The 20,464-nt window shown below is 39.0% G+C and overlaps 1 protein-coding gene across 6 annotated transcripts in view; it reads left to right on the top strand.

Moving 5' to 3' along the window:
• Nucleotides 1-20,464, top strand: part of ANKRD55 (ankyrin repeat domain 55) — a 75,015-nt gene that overhangs the window by 39,801 nt on the left and 14,750 nt on the right. For 2 of the 6 annotated variants that reach the window (XM_032441304.1, XM_032441303.1), the window contains exon 11: nucleotides 14,101-14,192. In XM_032441304.1, coding sequence (XP_032297195.1) covers nucleotides 14,101-14,192 — 92 coding nt within the window. Of the gene's footprint in view, nucleotides 1-8,282; nucleotides 9,049-14,100; nucleotides 14,193-15,143; nucleotides 15,220-15,246; nucleotides 20,460-20,464 lie in introns of those variants that run through there. The other 4 variants (XM_032441301.1, XM_032441306.1, XM_032441302.1 and 1 more) reach the window with 3 other exon arrangements.

Raw genomic sequence — 20,464 nt, 5'->3', positions numbered from 1 at the left:
AACAAAGTGACCTGCAATACGTAGTCACTAGAGACGGATGACAACACCCTAATAAATACACACCATAGGAAGGTTAGGCATGTGAGATGGAAGTCAAAATAAGGAATGACTCTTCTACAGACAGAGTGAAAAATGTCATAATGGACACTGATTCTTGTGGTTTTTTGCTAGTGAATATTTGAGGGAAGAAGATTAGATCAAGACCATCAAGTTTCCAAAATAGAAGCTCCTTCTTAATTTCCAAGACAGATCCCACTCTGTCCTAAGCACTAGACTTGTTCTTACTTGAGGCTGGGAATCATTCAGTTCCCTCATTCTAACAACAGTAGTTTCAGGGAAGCTTCTATAACACTGGAGAGGGGGGGGGAGGGGAAAGAAGAAAAGAAAAAAAAAAAGAGTAGAGAGAGCAGCAACCTTTTTTCCTTTGCAGTGTCAGCCAGATTCTCATTCCTAACTCAGTTATAAGCCGTGTCCTACCCAAAGGCAAAGGAAAGCCTCACCCTGCTCCCACAGCCCAGGCACAGTGTCAGAACTCAGTGAGTGTCTCAGTCCGGATCTAGCCAGGGATTGGTATGTCCTTTGCATGCAAAAACTACTACATGTCCTCATTTCCTTGTGTTCAACTATCCAAATCCCCTGGTGGGTTTTGAATAAGGATTTGTATTTTACTATTTGTCATTCTGCAGAGTAGCCAGATCCTAAAGCATTTCGCCTTCAGGGCTAAATATAAAATCCTTTTCTCTCGTGATCTGAGCTTATGAAGCAATACTGCACTGTGACAACATTACTAAAAATGAAACAGCAGAGGTAACTTTTTAGAGAACATCAGATTGTGTACAGGAACCACAGAATCCTCCTGTGCTACTGCACAGTAAATGCAAAATGCTGTTGAATACTGGAATTCTCTGTCTCCTTGGGAGAAAGAAAGTCTTCCATCTGCTTTGGAAACCTCAGCTCCAAGTTTTCCTTCTGTTTTTCAGCTTTCCACTGACATTCTTTGTCTTCTACTCAAAATATCGTTGTTATCAAAAATCTAAAAAACAAAAGTAGTTTTGAATACTGGTATTTTTGCAGAAATTCACACAAGAAACCAAGATTTTAGTTAAGATTTTAGTCTCATGCCAGAAAACATGCTCTGCAAACTAGGCATGCTTATTAGAGTTAATAATTGTCACATTATGAACTAACAAAGTACATTTATACAAGTGGCGCTATTGCCCAAACAGTGGTTCAAGATAATAAAAGTTATTTAAGTTATACCTGGATTTGTGCAAAGCATTTGACATTGTCCCACATAACATCCAAATCAGAAAAAAAATGGATTTGATGGATGGACCTCTTTCTGGGTGAGGAATTGGATGGATGATTGCATGCAGAGAGTTGTGGCCAAAGGCTCAGTGTCCAAGTGGAGATGGGTGATGAGTTGTGTTCCTAAGGGATCAGTGTTGGGACCGGTGTTATTTAACATCTTTGCAGACATCTTGGACAGTGGGGTTGGGTGCAACTTCAGCAAGTTTGCAGATGGCATCAAGTTGAGTGGTGCTGTTGACAAACTAGAGAGAAGGGATGCCGTCCAGAGGGACCTGGACAGGCTTGAGGGGTGTGCCCGTGCCAACCTTATGAAGTTCAACAAGGCCAGCTGCAAGGATGCACATCTTAGTTAGGGCAATCTGAAGTACTGATACAGGTTGGGCAGAGAATGGCTTGAGAGCAGCTCTAAGGAGAAGGATTTGGGAGTGGTGATTGATGAAAGATTCAACATGAGCCAGAAATGTATGTCTGCAGCCCAGAAGGCCAACCGTATCCTGGGTTGCATCAGGGGAAACATGACCAGCAGGTTGAGGGAGGTGATTCTGCCCCTCTACTCTCATGAGACCCCATCTGGAGTACAGCATCCAGTTCTGTAGCCCCCAACATAAGAAGGACATTGAGCTGTTGGAGCAGGTCCAGAGAAGGGCCATGAAGATGATCAGGGTGCTGGAGCACCTCCCCTATAACAACAAGCTGAGAGATCTGGGTTTCTTCAGTCTGGAGAATAGAGGGCTCCAAGAAGACCTTATAGTGGCTTTCCAGTATCTAAAGTGGACCTACAGGAAAGCTGGAGACGGACTTTATATAAGAGCTTGTAGTGACAGGATGAGGGGAAATGGCTTTAAACAGGAAGTGGGTATATTTAGACTAGATATTAGGAAGAAATACTTTGCTGAGAGGGTGGTGAGACACTGAAACAGGGAACTTACTCCCAGGAGGGGAGTAAAATCTTCGAAAAGGCTGATAATAGCAGGACTAGGGGAAATGGTTTTAAGTTAAAAGAAGGAAGATTTAGGTTGGATGTTAGGGGGAAGTTCTTCACTAGGAGAGTGGTTAGGCCCTGGAACAGGCTGCCCAGGGAGGTTGTGGATGCCCTGTCCTTGGAGGTGTTCAAGACCAGGTTGGACGGGGCCCTGGGCAACCTGATCTAGTAAAGGTGTATGTTTGGTGGCCCTGCCAGGCAGGGGGTTGGAACTACATGATCCTTGAGGTCCCTTCCAACCCGGGTCATTCTGTGATTCTGTGATTCTGTTGTGAATGCCCCTTCCCTGGAAACATTCAAAGCCAGGCTGGATGGAGCTTTAACCAACCTGACATAGAGTGAAGCATCCCTGCGTATAGCTGGGGGGTTGAAACTAGATGACCTTAAAGATTGCTTTCAACCCAGACCATTCTATGATTTTGTGATTCTATGACTTTATTTTCAAATACATTTTCTTTTTTGTTAACATAAATGACCCATTTGATCCTGGGGCTTTCCAAATATCTATTTCAAAGCCAAAATTTCAGCCACCTTCTGTCCAGCCCTAAAAGTACTACTGTTCCCATCACATTACTCAGGCAAGTGGCTCCAGCAATGAAGTCTGAGTATAAACATTTGTGTTTTTCTGCTAGTTTCATTACAGTAGATGTGTGCTAAAAAGCATGCAACAAAATCAAGGGAGGGGGTTTGGGAGGTGGGAAGCAATCAGGGAACTGGAAAGATAAAATAAGCAAAAATTAGAAAGAGAACTGAAACTTGTCAGAAATAAATAAAAGAAAAAGGAGGGGGACAAAAATCTCCTAGAAAATGAGGAACAATGAAAAAAATGAGATGCTTTCACCTCCAAGTAAATACATCTTAAAATTCATGTTAGGACAATATTAGTAATGGACTTCAGTGACCTTAATTCATAAGCTCCCATGCTGCAGATGTTCCCAGAGCTGAAGAGTTACTTTAAATGTCTTTATTAGTAGCCTTGTCATGAACTGGTATCTCTTTTACACTGCACACAAACACCCTTCCTACCTCATCACAGAGCTCTCCCAAAGACTGCTGGACAACACACTTAACAGCAGTTACACACCGCTAACACCATGCTAGAAGCATTTTCCAAGCAAATATGGAACTTCAAGAGAACTCTCTCTTGCTCTCACTTCTTCATGTGGTGAGAAAGGTCTGAAACCATTGTGAGGTTATTACTTGTTGAGGGGAAAAAAAAAAAAGAAAAAAAAAAAAAGGAAGATCTATTTCTGCAGGTCATTTAACAGTGTTATCTGGGGAATATTAGGTGCTTTTACTTTTATTTTTATTTTTATATATAATATATAGGTGCTTTTACTTTTATTTTTATTTTTCATGATTTGAAATTTCTTCTCTTCCAAGTTAGCAGCAAAGCATTGCATGAAGCATCTTTCTCTCTGCAGGGGGTCACCATGTTTCGCTGTTTGTAATGGGAAAGTGTCAAAGATGATCCCCTCACCTGGAAAGCTCATAATCCTCCTGCAATGCCTTCCTGACAGTCCTATTCTAGACTCTGAAGTTCATAACAACAACTGCTCCAGAGTCTCTTCTGAGTGAAAAAGACTTTCTGAATTAGTAGATCTTTTAGCATCATTCCTTCCTGGGTAACTGACTCTGCCTTCTGAACACAAATAATTACCAGTGCTTTTGCTCTGTATTATTTCAGGAAGTGTGGTGACTTGACTGAATGGTTCTGTATCTCAGGGACTCCAGTACTGGGTTCCGTAGCCTGTGTTTCAATACAAATAATAATACTTCTCTTGACATGTATTATTTCAAAATCTTCAGGGACCTGGTCCTGAAATTCTGATAGCATATCCTAAGCCAAAGGTCCTGAGTGTAGTATGTAGAAGTAAGTAGGCAGTATGGATGTTTAGATGCTGTTTTTCTCTTCACTGAAGGAATACAGGTTTGTGATGGCTACCTAGTGCATGGGGGTAAAATTAAGATAAAGCTTTCACCCTGCTTCACCCTAACTTTAAGAGTTTATCTAGTACATAAAGCTTTCTGGAGATTTTTCACTCAGCCATAAACACTGAATGCACGAACATAAGGAAATAGTTCCTCTTACTATGCATTTGGCTTTCATGTCAAAACTTCAATGAACACAAGGTGTTCTACCATGTGTTACACAGCATATGAACTTATATCTTGTGTTTACCCCTGACTCACACACATTCAGAATAGACTAAAGCAAAGTATTAATTGTGCATTTTTTTCCTCTTTCTCACTAAGAAAGGTGAACTAAGCTATTTTCTGAACTTCTGAGCATAAATCAACCATGAATATGATCAGTGAATTAAATTAAATTGCTGAGAGCCGGGCAAGTCTCATACAGTGTTGCCTGCCAGCCAATCACAATTTGAATTGTACTAAAAATAGTTTGAAATGGAAAAATGTCTTCCAAATTACTAAATTCTGTGAAGATTCTGCTTTGCCACAAATAAATTCCTGGTGAGTCTTGATAAATAAGTAATAAATGTTGACATGATTATATGGCACATCAGCACAAGGGAGACAGTAAGAACTTTAGTCTCTTTTACAATGTACAAGGAACACTCCAAAAGTAATTCTTATCTTATTATGTTGGCCCACAGTATCAGAGGAAGATGCTGGGGGTGAGGCAGTAGAGGTGGAATCTTCTCACCAGTTTTCCATTCTATTCTGTTGCTGAGTGACAGATGGCAGCAGAGGGGCAGTCTGACAAAATGGAATCATTCCTGACTGCCATCTTGACCCGCTCATCCACACAAAGTGGCAGATTACAACCAGGAAACTGTATATAGAGTTGAATATCTGCTTCGGTGCACTGGAAACAATGGTGGCAATGCTAGAATATCACAAAGTTTGTACGTGGTGAGTCAGACCAGTGCTCACACAGGAATACAAAGAACACTGAGTGCAAGTTTTTCAGTATGTATTGAACAAAGACAAGGCTGAAAATGACAGTTTCCTAGGTCACATCATTACCAGCTATGAGATGTGGTGCCACTACTATGAGCTGGACTGAAGACTGCAGTCCAAGGAGTGAGAAGGTGTGAATACCCCATTGGAAAGGAAGGCACAGCCCTCAGCAGCTAAAGAGATGTGCACTACCTTTGGGCTAGGAAAGAGCTGGTCCTTCTGGATTTCCTGGAAAACTCAGACAATATGAACTCCGATTACTACATCATGATGCTGACTGAGATGAGGGCTTGAACTTTCAGAGTCAGGCCAGAGAAGACTTTTCTCTTACAAGACAAGAATGCCAGGCCCCATACCATCATGAAGACCATGGATCACATTTCCAGTATTGGCCTACCACACCCACTGTATGGGCCCTATTTTGTGCCTTCTGACCTCCACCTTTTCAGGACAATGAAAAAATGGCTGCATGTGCAGCATTGTCCTAGCAACAATGAGAGTGCAGCAGCTGTGAAGCAGTTGGCCACCTCCACTGGTATAGATTTTTACAAGGACTACACACAGGCTCCTTTTAATCTCAGGCAAAAATGCATAGCTTATGGTGATTACTGTGTTGAAAAGGAGTGTTTTGAAGCTAGAAACTTACTCTATCAAATAGTGTTATTGTGCTCTTCATTGTAGTTCGTATGGAAATAAATAGGAGGCATTACTTTCAGGATGACCCAGGTGCACAGTGAAAAAATTCATAGATGCAGAATTTTTCCAGTGCCCACTGAAGACATGACTACATGTAAATTTCTGATTTCTTAACTGCATACTTGATAAATCTACAGGCACATAAGTACTTGTATAACAAGACTTTTGTGCTTCCTCTTTGATGAGGCATGAGTTCAGAGTTTCTGTTTGAAATTTTGAAGTGTATTTTTTCACTTGAGCACAGACTGCATCCTGTTAGCTGTGCTACTGCTGCTGACCTAGCCAATTACTTCCACTTTTCCTGTTGGCTTTGCTGGCTTAGGATTTGGGTTGGTTTTTTTTTATTATTATTATTTGTTTGTCATAAATGTCCTGTCTAAAGTATTTTGTATATTCCTTTGCTGAATTTCATGATCTGAATTTCTTGCCATTTCTCCAATTTATCCTGGCAACTTTACATTATAAACCTGTTTTCCACCTCAAGAGCCTTTTTCATCAGGTCTAATGGATGAATCTTATTCTGAAAACTTGTGACAAAGTTAATGTTCCTTCCTTGTTAAAATTACATAATTTCTCACTTCTTCTGCATCCACTGTGCCAGTGTCCCAGTGACTGTTTACAGCATTTCTTGATGAACAGTGAGAGTTTCACTTCATATGTTCAAAGACTCGCTTCTGAGAAACACCTGACATGGAAAGTTTTTAGGTACAAAAGTTGTGTTAACTTATCTGTAATGTCTTATGTCCTGTTTTCTTGTCTTTTTAACTGACGGCACATGAGACACTCCATGCATTATTCTGTCTGTAAGTTCCTCAAGTGTATTAAAGTTTTAATTTGCTCGGAGGGAATTTTAAGATTAAAATTAACTTACGAGGTCCATCTTAACCTAGGTGCATTGACTGCAGTAGTTACCCATTTCACACCAACTGATGACGTGGCCTGTTATATCTAATAAAAATTAGTTCATTTAAACCTCTTTTAAAACATTTTAAATCAATATTAACTTCAGATATTTTCCGGGAATTATGCAGGCTTCCTATGAAACTGATTTAGAATCTCCTACTTGCACCAGGAAAATTCTCTTTATGAGGAAGGCTGAAGAATTTTTTTTTTTTTTTTTTTTTTTTGCTTAATAGCAAAATTCTTGCTGCATGTTAAGTGTCAGGACACAAGTGTGATACCAGTCACAGAATGGCTTTGAATATCTGATGGCTAGGAAACATTTGTGGCTTATTTCAAAGGATGAAGTCAACAAAAAAGACAGAGAAACAAAATAACTTCCTGGAAGCTGCTATGAATATTAGGATAAAACAAAAAATAGAACATCTCAGATGTAAACATTAATAGACTCTTGTATGACTGATGAAGATGGAAGGAAATTGCTGATAGATCGAGACAGCGATCAGGAAAATATTGATGTGAAGAACAGCAAGGAAGAATCTGTAGCCAAAATAAGTTTGGTGTTAACTGCTGTTGGAAACTCCTTACATGGTCAGAATAAAAAACAAAAAAACAAAGAAGCAATACATGTTGAAATTAAAAGAGTTTGAGAAAAAAATAAAGTCAAAGGTGGAGGAAAATAGGTCTATAATTAAGGTCTTGAATTCTCCTTTTAAAAACTTGTGAAATAAATTAACAAGTTGCCTGAATGAAGGAGCTGGAGGATTCCAAAATACAACACTGTTACAGTGCTGTAAGGTGGAAGCCACACATGCTCTAAATCCATATCTTCCAATGCTCCTGAAATACATGAAACACACAATAGCTGTGGCTCTTGTGTTTCAGTATTGATCTTAAGTGTGCTGAGGGTATTAGGCTGCTTTTGTGGCCTGTGACATGCAGAGCATACATTTATTTGGTCTTACATTCATGACTGACCTACCTAAAAACCCTATGCAGCATCCCAAGAATTCATTTCATCCCCCTAGAACTTTTTTTTCTGCAAATTCTCTTAAAAAAAGAAAGCATCCCCCCACAACATTTTTGTTAAAACTGATATATTAGCATAGAACAGTTCTGTTTCAGGCAGAAAGGAAAGATATCTTGTCTCTCACAACAAATCTCCTTCAGAAAAACTGTGGATTCCATGTTTATCAAAAGTAGATGATAGAAATGTTTGGGTCTTACTGATAAGTGAATCTCCTGATACTAGGATTCATTTTTGCAGCTGAAGAATAGACCTGAAAGGCCCTGGGAATTTTTTACTCTATTTTTATTACTTATTTCAAAAGCAGATCTAGGTATACACAGCACAAGACAAAATAAATACTTTAAAGAAAAAGCAAACCTAGCATTTGTAGAAATGTCCCACTTCTCACTTTCTGTGCTCTCTTTCTCTCTCTTTATTTATTTATTTTTTTTCCTGTAGTTCATCTACCACTTCAGGGTGCTGAGAAGTTTAAATCCCTGCCTTTAAATTCCCTAAGGACCAGTGCAGTTGTTCTCCCACCAGCGCTATCCTCCAGATCTCAGAAAAAGGGACATTCTCACAGTCATCTGCTACATTCTTTTTTGCCTGATCTGTCAGGAGAACCTCTGAAACCAAGCCGTGTCCTACCTGCAATCCCAAGCCAAAAGAAATCCAACTCTGCCGAACAGCTTGAGAAATCCCTCACCAACACAGACACTGAAAATTAATTCATTGCACTGGCTTCAAACACGTCAGCTGAAATATATCTCAGAGCTTGTTACAAGATAAGTATACAGTAAAAATTCATTAATTTGCACAAATGATGCTATTGTAAGCTGGAGTGTAAAAGTGTAAAAGGAGTAGCAAAGAAAAGAAAAGATTGCACATAACAGAAGCTGTGCGGTGTATTTATATAGTCACTTTCATTACAGTTTTCATTTCTGATGGAAATACTAAGTATTTAATGTGCTGTAAATCTATTTTGTGAATGAAATTCTTAAAACATGCAATTGTGTTGCAGCACTGCACTGTTAAGCCCTCCACTGAAAACAGGAAGAAAGAGTAAGATTTTCTGTGCAATTTACATTTCAGAATTAAAGAAACACAAATTGATGGGGATTCTCTACATTTTGTAAAGGTGCTGATTCTGAAGCTGTGTGCTATCAAAATTATCTTTTTAAGATTAAAACAATAATCTCAAAATAAAAGAGAAAGTTTTAGCAAACTTTTTTTTAGCTCTTTATTTCTCACATATTTTCTGCATTTCAAGTTTGTGGGTTTTATGACTTCTGCAAACCAGAAAAGTATAATGAAACACAAATCTTTGTGGAACAGGCAGGGATATAGCATATTCTGTTCAAAACTGTACTTTGCACTGACAGATGGAAACATTTTTCTTTTAATATTTAATATTCCTCAGTTATAAAAATGCAGTTGTTCACTGTAGTTTTCTTGAAACAAAGATTGTATGGTACTGAGTTATTATGCATCATTTTAGTGCTTTGATCCCCCAACTGGAGGAAATCTAACTAGACAGCTGTTTAGTTCAAAAGCCTTGGCAAGTGCCTTTGATTGAACATTTCGCAAGGCTGTCTTCTAAAGGCCAGCAAAGTCACCAGCCTTCTCTTACCTCAGAATTCTTATCTAAGCATTGCTGCTATTACCCAGGAGGCCTCTCCACTTCTGATTATGGAGGAGGTTGCTAGGACCAACCAAAGACCACTGGGGAAAGAAAAGTGTGGGCAGCACATGGGGGAGGGTAGTTCCCTTTTATCATGCATTCTTTATCACTGTTGCTAGTAAATCTGTCCTGTATCAACAGTTCCAACCAGAATGTGGTGTTTCTGTCTGTCTCTAGATAAACATTTTATTATCTGTGCAAATGTTTCTTTTGCTGTGTCACGGTAAAAGACATGCCTAGCAAGACAATCATGTCTCTGTAGCTACAGTTTACAACTGTCTTGAGGAAATGAGTTTAAGTAGAATGGCTGGTGATTGTCATAGGCGGTCCCAGTAAATAAAAAGCTCACAGCTGCTCCGAAGCAACAAAGAGAAAAGGGAACTTTTACACACAAATAAGATTATGTTTTATTTATTTCTAAACATCTAATTAAAGTAGCAAAGTAATGTATGCATCTAGCTTCTTGCTGAAATATGCGTGAGCTTGTGTGTTTGTGCCTAACACGCAACCTGGTCCCTGGGGCCAGATGGAAAAAATACTCCATGACAAAAGCATACCCTGTCAAAGGAAAAATCCGGCATGCTCTGTGTTTGCACATGACCGGCATCAGTCCAGCTTCAGTGGAAAATCTCAGAGTTGCTCATGCAGACTGGTGCCTGTTCCACAGAGCCCCTACCTGATCTCCAGTGCCCCTAAATTTCTCTGCTTGGGAAGACCATCAGCTGCAACCCCCAAAATCTCTATTCTGGACTCCAGCCTCTTTACACTTATCTCTGCCACCTCACATGAGAGGCAAGTGGTTCATAAGTCACATTAAAACATCATAGAATACTCATATTTCAGTGCAAGTGTTAGGGCACTATCAAAGCTGAAAAATCAGTGGCACAAAGCGCATGGTTTTGGTGCAGACAGCAATGATAAGAAGGAAAACATAGTTCATACAGCACTGAATGACATCAAGTAACCTCTGTATTAATCCTAAATGTCAACATAGGCATTACTATTGTCAATGCAACATGTGGGGACAAACCTGAATAAGGAGCTATTTTTGATCAAGGTTAACGCTATCTTTCAAATGAAATTCTTTAAAAAACACAGAAATTCAGATGCAATCACTTGAAGCAAGAAATACATTAGCACTGCCTCCTATCTACACAATCAACTTGTGTGAACAGCTAGCAGGAGACATCTGCTAGCTGCTTTGTTTGTTTGTTTTCTATCATATCCCATTTCTTTTCTGGAAAGAAGTGGTGTTTTCCTTTGGGTCATTAACTCAGAAAATAGACTGTTTTGAGGAAAGGAATGAAAAACTAATTGCCTGTAGACTGCAGTATTTCCCTGAACGATCTTAAATGTGTTGTAATCAGAACAAGGATTCAGGTCACTTTTCTAACACATTTCTTTTCTAAAGCATTAGTAAAAAGATGGTTCACAGCTTAACAAATATAAATCTTTTTTAAAAATAATGCTTAGAAAACACTGAAAGTTATTCTCCAAAACGTTCTCACCCTAAGCTATTTTTGTCTCTCTACTTGGATAACAAAGTTCCAAGTTCCATAGCAAATAAACTTGTCAAACAATGTTAAGTCTTTCACCTTCAGAGGAATGTGAAGTGTTCACTGCAGCACACTGCACAGAAGATAACAAATGAACCAATCCCTACTTAAGCTATGTTGACCTCTTGCTCTTTTCCTGACTGATAGTGGCAGCATAGATAAAAAGAAGACTAAGACAGTTGATTAGCAATTACCAAGAAATGTCTGGTCAGTAGGTAATAACAGAGATGTTTTCCTTCTGTCTGGGGATTAAACATCTCTAACACACTCTCTTGTGGCACTAGTCAAATGTTAACTCCCAGTGCTGCAGTACTCAGTTGTCTGGGGAGTTTGGCTTGGCACAATGTTATGAAAATAAATATACGTACAGGATATATTTTCTGGCCAAAACATAATACACTTCCTAACTGAAACATGTTGTACCTATCATATATCACTAACAGGAGAAGAATTTGAAAATGCTATTGAAAACAGCATAGACATTATCCCAGTGGACAATTTAAATATAGGTAGATACTGAATGCAGTGTTTTACCCTTCCAGAAAATTGTGAAGGAGGTTTACATTGTTCCATTATTTCAAAGGGAAATGATCATAAAGGAAAACAAAAAGATGTACAATATTATGGAGATCTTTCTAATCTATTCTACCAATGAGCAGAGTATGTGATGAAAATGCCAGTCTTCCAGTATAAGTACCTAAAGTGTAAGCTATATTGTCTAAAACTCAGTTCTAATTAAGTGTTCCCTTCCTTCTAGAAAACACTGTAAAGGCCTGTCTTCTGAAGCTACTACTGAGTCTAGTCTCTGCAGATACCTACCTGGTACAGCCTCCTGCTGACTTCCCATTCCACATGTCATGATTAGGGGTTTTCTAAAGATACTTGGACCACAGTCTGACCTTCCATTGCACTACAAACACCAAATTTTAGAAATATAAATTGTAATGATTCTAGACCTGTATATACTAAGTATACAGTGGTACAGGTAACATTCTGTAATCCTAAAATTTGCCAGTCATGTTCTGTTTCTGTGACTATGCATAGTAGGCTCTGGGAAATAAGGCAGAGATTTATTACTGAGAACAACTACACCAAATTCTTAAAATGATGAATTTACCCATAGGGAGATTCTGTCTCCCATTCTGTCCCACTCTTAACATCAGATAGCTGTACTTTGTTCCAATCTGGGAGTCTGGAGCTTCTTAAATGTTCATTCACCCTCTCACTGTGTATCCAAAACATCCTGTGTAGGGTATTTATCAGAAAGGGCTTGGATGATTTTGAGAAATTGTACTTGAAACTCTAAAAATACTTTTGTGCTTTGACCTTTCCTTTTAAAGTGTTGTTTCCACAGCTGACTATGTTGAGATCGCACTCACAAAGATTATCTCTCTATTGCTGATATGGGTGTCTTTTCATTATGTCCTAGAAACTACAGACAAAAGCCACTTAAAGTTTGTCTCTGTCCCTGAAGTCTTTTTCTCTCTGCTATACATTCTTAAAAAATTGGTTTCCCTGTAAATAAGCCTCTTCTCTACTGTTCCTGATGCAAAGTTCAAAATACTTAGTTTCAGAAATAATAATAATAAAGAAATCAGTGTGTCGGGACTTACAGCTACATTGCTACTACCCTCAGAACAGTCATTAAGCATTCAGGTAGCAAGTTCTCAACTGGGATAATTGTGAGGTCTTCAGACTCTTGGTGTACAACAGCAAGAAATTCTTCTCTGGATTTTTTTTTAATATGAAAATTTTATCCACTGATACTGTCAGATCTGCTGCCATCAGTTTTCAACATTACCTTTGTAAATGACAGATCAGGACATGTCTGACAAGCATCAAGAATGGTCTCTGAGGTTGCTGCAGAAACTGGTGTAAGCTCTTTATCTAAAAGGAAAAAGCAAGCACCCACCAGCTTTGAATTCTTCTGGTACTAACTGGTAAGGTGATAAATAGGAAGACAGTCTGCTCTCAAGGGGGCTTTATTCTCCTCTGAGCTTTTATATGATGATAGCACCTGTTTTCCAAAATTCACAGACCTTGTAGCAAGCTGTAGGTCTCGTTGTATGGTCTAGTGAAATTTAGCATTTGGCAATAAGTAGCCACTCTGTCACTGCAGATTTCCCAGTAAGCCAGTAAATAATAACATCCTAATGTTACATACAAGGAAACTAAAACAGAAAGATTAGACACTAAGCATGCAACAGTGGCTTCTGAAAACTTGGGAAGGAGAGCCATCTTCAGTGCCCAGGTGTTAACCATCTGAAACATAGCCTCTTTTATGCCAGCTTATGGGAACCTCCTTATGAATGTTCAGTATTTATAACAATCTAGGTGGAGAACTGCAGGAAGCAAATTAAGGTCTGAAAAATATAAAGATTATACATGGCTCCTCTCAGTACACAGTGCAGAGACTCAGAGATTGAAACTAGATCCTCACCACTGGCCTATGCTTGTACTTGGCCAAAAGCCACCCTGACTAGTCAGCCGAGGCAGCTCAGCTGCAAAGCTCCTGCTGGGGAACATGTAGTAGTCACAGTGCTGTCACAGTTTGAAAAACAGTGTTACCCACGGCTATAGACTGTTTGTGCAGGACTGGGGATCCTAGCCAGAAACCACAGCCCCAGATCAGTAGTACAGGATTGAGAAAAAGCCTTAATTTTCAGGAAAATTAGATGACAGTCTTCTTCACAGCAGTTACTTTTTGTGATTACTGTCTGGACTAGGAGAGGCCTAGAGCAGCGCTGGATAGATTAGCTGCTAGACAAAATTAGCCCTTCTTTTGTATCTCTGATCTCCTTGGAGGAAAGAATAGCACAAACAGAGATTTTGGAGTCGCAGTTTCACTCTGCTATCCCAAATAATAGAAAAGAGATTAAACAAGTTCATATCTACCAGCTTTCAGCTGCTCTCTAGACAGGTTTTGTGAACTCCACCCGAACTCATCACCTAATACGCACAGCTTTTCTGCAGTGATGAGCAGTAACTATTAACACTGCAGTGGTTCTCACAGAGAATGGTTTTGTTTCTCACTCTTTAGCTCATCCAAAACTGCCCTCTGATACTGCCCATGGAGATACACCAAATATGGCACACAAAGTCTGCACAACCTTTTCAGGGCATCATCACTTGGTAAGTACCTCAGCACATCATTTTCACCCAGACATGATGGTATTTGACCAGCACTCAGGAATGCAGATCTGTATTTACAGCTTAACCATTGGAAAGTGCTGAGGAGAAAAGTGTAGTCATGTTCTCCTGTTGTAACAACTGGAAAATTTCTGCAGTAAAATCTAAATCATGAGTCTCTTTGCTGTCTTCTTTGACTTGTCCTTAAAAATTAAAAAGCTAATTTAGCAATGCCTAGAACTGTTTTCTGTGAGCTGAACAAAAATCATCAACTCAAACAACTGTGTGTTGATGGCACTGAGGGTGTTCTTACAAACACTGTTTCAGCCAGCAGTCAGTCTTGAAAATCAACGTGTATTACTGTGCCACACAGAAACATGCAGCTATGGAAATAAAATCCACATTGCCACAACTATCCTGTTTAGTGTTCTAAAACCCATAATCCTAATTTAGTAACCCAGATGTTGGGTTATGTTCAACAGTTGGACTTGTTAAAATTAACAAGCGTGAATTGTTTTAAACGATGGCTTAACTTATACTAATTTAAAATGTGAATAAATCCTGTAGACCTTCCTCTCTGCACCAGTCTTCACTTATTTATAGTCTCCTTTGAATATGCTATTAAATGTGCACAAGCTTTACTTATATTTTGATCCATCCTTACCAACTTTGCAAAATCATGAAGTAAATTGTCACATTCATGTGTTTTCTCAAAGTTTACACTCTGGGGAAACTGATTTTGCATTCTACACAAGAGAATGTTGTTGTTGTTTTATTTTTCTGTTGGTTGCTATGCCTAAGCATATGTGTTATGTAAGACATCAAGTAGACTTTTCTACTTCAAATATTCATCAAGGAAAAAGAAATCTGTCAGCTGTCTGCAGCTGAGATGTGTCAGAAATCTGTGTCAAAATGCTCTCCTTATTTACGACCTTCAAATAAATGCTGCCGCAGGTATGAACTACATCCTTTCAAGCACATCTACCAACAATCTCAACCCAGCAGTTAGTCTGAGAAACCAACTCTGAAGCTATTTTTAAATATATTTTCATAACAGAAATCACAGCTCAGCTCAAGAAAGACTTTTCAGAGAGGAAAACACCCCAGTGAACTTTTTGATTTAGCAGTCGTCTGGACTTCTTCAAGAGCCTGACTTCTCCTCAAGATAACTCCTTTTTTTTGCATGTGTTTATGGGAAGTACTTGAAAGTAGTCAGCACTGATCCTCCAGCTGTTCAGATGATATGCACACGGTCAGATGATCAGTATTAACTATTCAATGCCATCAACACACAGTAACATAAAGCATTACTGAACATATATTATACTGTACGGATTCTCAAAACAGGATCAAATGTCATAACATCAATTGGCTGTAATTATTTCCAGTACATGCTGGTATGGGGTATCATCTCAAAGAATTGGCATATATTTGTCCAGACACTGTTTTTAAAACAGTCAGTCACTCATTTTCAAACTGATTACCCAATTGTACTGGGAAAGTCCTCCAGATTGTGTAGTTTTGTCTATATAATGCATAAGAAAACACTGAATAAGAATACTTGATGTTTTGATTGCTTTTTGTTGTTGTTGTTTGATTGCTTGTGGGTTTATTTGTTGGATTTAGCATTCTTTTAGTTGTGTTGTTTTTTTGTTAGATTTCAGTTGGTTGGTTTGGCTTGGGGTGGTTTCTGGTAAAGAAGTATGAGCTGTGTGTTAAAATTCTAGGAAAACAAAACCAGCTACTTCAGATCATGGAATAGTTAAGGTTGAAAAAAAGCTCTAAGATCGTCCTGTGCAACCATCAGTCTATCACCACCATGCCCACTAAACTCTGTCCCTCAGAGCCACATATACACATTCCTTGAACGTCTCTAGGGACAGTGACTCCAGCATCTCCCTGGACAGCCTGTTCCAGTACCTCACCACATTTTCTGGGAAGAAGTTTTTCCTAATATCCATCCCAAACCTGCCCTGGCTCAACTTCAGACCATTGCCTCTCATCATGTTGCTACTACCTGGAAGAAGAGCCTAACATTTACCTTGCTCCAACCTATTTTCAGGTAGTTGTAGAAAGTAGTAATGCCTTCCCTGAGCCTCTTCTTCTCCAGACTAAACAATCCCCATTCCCCCAGATACTCCTTATTGTGCCAGTCCCTTCAACCAGCTTTGTTACCCTTCTCTGAACACACCCCAGGGCCTCCATGTCTTTCCTGTAGTGACGAGCCCAGAACTGACCATGATACTTGAGATGCATCAGTGCTGATTACAGGCGGACAATCATTTCTCTGGTCCTGCTGGCTATGCTACTTCTGAAGTAAGAATACAAGTCAGAATGCCATTGGACCTCTTGACCACCTGAGTACACTGCTGGCTCATGTTCAGACAGCTGTTGACTAACAACCCCCAAGACCATTTTCTCTGCTCAGCTTTTTAGGCTCTCTGCCCCTAGCTTGCAGTGATGCATGGGTTTGTTATGAGAGAAGTACAGGACCTACTACTTGGTATTGTTGCATTGGCCTCAGTCCATCAACCCAGTCTGCCCTGATCCCTGTGAGACAGATTGACACTTCATCCAACTTTGTGTCATCTAATAACTTATTGAGGGTGCACTTAATCCCCTCATTCAGATGCATCAGAAAAGATATTAAGCTGGAAAGGTCTCATTACTGACCCCTGGAGAAGACTACTCATGACCAGTCACCAGCTGGATTTAATTCTATTCACCATCACTCTCTGGGCCTGGTTATCCAGACACCTTTTTACCCAGCAAAGAGTGTGCCTGCCCAAGCCACAGATGGTCAGCTTGCCCAGGTAAACATTGTTGGAGACAGCATCAGAGGCTTTGCTGATATCTGAGTAGATTACATCTACAGCCTTTCCCTCATCCACCAGGCAGGTCACCTTCTCATAGAATACTAGTCTAGCAGGACATGCCTTTCATGAACCTGTGCTTGCTAGGCCTGATCTCCTGGTTGTCCTGCATATGCTATGTGATCACACTCAAGATAATACTCTCCACAACCTTTCTTGAAACTAGGGTCAGGCTGACAAACCTGTAGTTCTCTGGATTCTCTTTCTGACTCTTCCCATTTGGGGCATCACATTGTCAAGCCTCTAGTTTTCTGGGACCTCCCCAGTTGACCACAACTGCTGAGAAAGAATGTACCAGTTCAGTCCTGCTGTGTACTCTGAAAATGTTGTTTTCTCTACGAAGATGGCATTTTGCTTACAATTATTTCAGTAAATTTTTCAGTGCATTTGTAAATGCTTTTTAAACCTCACTTTTAAACACTCCCACCCTTTTCAAAGAGGAAACAGTGGTGCCTAGTTCAGCACAACAGAACAGTATATCAACAAAATAGAAAGAAAGATGATGATATGTTGAGTTCTGAGTACCCCTGTGGACAGAGGTATTGTGGAAAGACGTTGCCAAGGAAACAGTGAAACTAAGGAACAACTGCAAGGTAACATATTCCCAAGGTGATGCTCACTGTGTGTTTTCAGCTAAACCAAGAAATTCAAGGTGATTTTCACAGTAGTTGTGTAAGAAACTATTGTCATTGGATCCTATGTAACTAGCAAATAAAAAAATATATATAATATTCACTAGAGGTGAATGGTCTATAACTTTATCTAATTATTTTCCAAGAATATATACAAGGTTGTGATTCTGCATGCAAAGAAACAACCAACATAACACTCCCACTTCAAAAGTAAAAAATGTTGAAGGGAACCTGCTTCCCAGGCAGAGCCAGAGGAGTTTATTTCTTCTCTTTAGAAGAGTGACAGTAACAGTGAGTTCTTGAGGGTTTCAGGGCACTTTCTTCACGTTATCAGTTTTTCTGGTTCCCTTGCTCCTGTTATTAGTAAGTCTATAGGAAAACTCTCCTTAGCCATACTGCTCAGTGCCAGTGGTTACGTATTCTAGGACATGTTCTCCATTGTTTCAGCTCTTTCCTGCACTGAGATTTCTCTTGTTTCTGTATTTTCTATAAATGAAATTTAAAGCCCCTATTTACAACTGTTCATACTGGACAGCGCAGCAAAGCTGGCTGAGTTACTACCTCAGGAATGTGGTCTATATATGTGTGAACAGTTAAGACTCATACAGCTGTGTCATATACTGACAGACCATGTTGACAGTTTTGACTTTCTGGCAATACTTATCCAATTTAAATTAAGATCTTAATAGCCTCTAGAAAGATTTTAAAACAGTTCCCTATAAATAAGTTTCTGAGAGAGTGGAATGTCACAGAGCAGCAAGGCAAATGACACTAAGTTCTTTTGGGATTTGTAATAAAAAGGAACTCTTTAGGGTTGCACTACTAGCTTAAACAGCAAAACAAATCAAAACAAAAAACACAAACAAGAATGAATTCCATTATGCAAAATATTCTTTCACTTTGCCATCAGCAAAACTGAAAATACAGCTTGTGGCAGAAGTCAGTTGCATCAGACTGCATCCATCCTCTCCCATGCTGCAGGCAAATCTTTTGCTATTCATTCATGACCCATTAGACTCTAATTGAAGTAAAGCACATCTGTTATATGTGAGATGTGACTACTTATTAAATTGTGTGTAATTCATTTACTTATACCAAAGTAGCACCTGGAATTCCAATGAAGATCTAAATCTCATGCTTCCTGCTGTGATAATACATCACAAGAAATCAATCCTGCGATCTCCAGTTTTAGAATTGAAATAAGCAGATTACACACACAGTAAAATGTATTACAGCAGCATTAAAATAAAACAATTTAGTTAAAAACATACAGCAAGGATATCTGGTTTGGTTTCTTGACTTAGTCATACATTTTGTTACTGTCTTTCTGAAACTTAAAATACAATGCCTATTTGCAATTTGTAATTGAAAATTGTGTTATTCCCTTGCCAGCATCCCCTGGTATTTGATTGGTAATCAAAATGGCTCAGGAGAAAACAAAGATTACAGACAGGCAGAGAATGTTTTTTTCTTTTACCTCCTTGTTTCAGGTCCGTAGCTATAAATAAAAGATATTAAATTTGGGCCTGACAGTCTAGTATGCACTGTCTTACACTGGAGAAAGAGGGAAGAAGGCCAAGCCACCTATCTCTGGTATCCATGATTAGAAAGAACACTTGTTCATGGCATGTTATAAAAATCACTCATTTCTCCATACAACTATAGTATGGAAATCATAAAGATCATTATGATCTTTATTTCTAATTGCATTTTCTTTTGTGATATCTCAGAAATAACATTCAGAAATGAAATAAATGGTGCTTTAAATGATACTATGATGAAAGAATGCATTCAAGCAAAAGATCTGCATTCTCTTTCTTTTACCTGTGGTTCACCCTCTTTTACTTCTTATGTAGACTGAAACCCTTTGTATTATCTTGGCAATCTAACAAGGTCTTTCAAATAAGACTAAAGTCTTTCCACTTGATTTTTGTGTGTTTGTATTGTCAAATTCTCATTTTATTTTGAATGTAGGACTTCATCAGTACTTTGCATACATTGCACATATTTCCATATTAAGTAGTATGCATGCAGTCTGTTAACACAGATCCATATAACTCTTGTTTTGCTGATCAGCCCCTTTTAACAGTCACTGTAAAAGGGACTACATTTTAGCAGTGGATAAAATATAACCATTGGCTTTCCCAAAGTATCAGCTATTTTTAAATTACTGGTTACGGCCTGTATTCCTCCAAATATGTCAGCAATGCACGTAAACTAAGAAACAGTGACTTTCCTCATACAACACAGCTTCTAACCAGCCACCTTCTTACAACAGTTACATACACTCTGTCTTCCAAGGGATTTTTTTTATCAGAGTGCTCTTTAATCCTGCTGCAGATCTCTGACCTCTGCAGATCTCACTCTCTGGAAGCCAGAGGTTTAAACATAATCACTAAAACAAAAGACTGCATTTGGTGTACCGCAGACATACTAAGGCCAATTGAAAACTACAGTTGTTTGAATTCTTGCAGAGGGTACTGTGAAGTCATTACGGGGGCACACTGGGCCAATCAGAGCTGAGTAAATGACTTTCAGAGGTTCCAGTCAATTATGAAAGAATATTTGCAGAGCTTTCTGGGTTGATGTGTTTTGACAGAAAACCATACCACAGATTAGGGAGCAAGCTTTTCAGAACCCATCTTTTCTCATGTCACAAGAGCATTTTTCTAACCTTAGAACTGTAGAATTCTAAAACACCTTTCTTTAATACATTTCCTGATGTCCTGAGGTAAAAAGAACTACAGTGGATTTGATTTTGTTTTTCCAT

The sequence above is a fragment of the Coturnix japonica genome, chromosome Z, assembly GCF_001577835.2.
Source record: "Coturnix japonica isolate 7356 chromosome Z, Coturnix japonica 2.1, whole genome shotgun sequence".
Classification (NCBI taxonomy): Eukaryota; Metazoa; Chordata; class Aves; order Galliformes; family Phasianidae; genus Coturnix; species Coturnix japonica.
The sequence above is the reverse complement of the archived record's forward strand: the minus strand, read 5'-3'. Positions and strand labels throughout refer to the sequence as shown.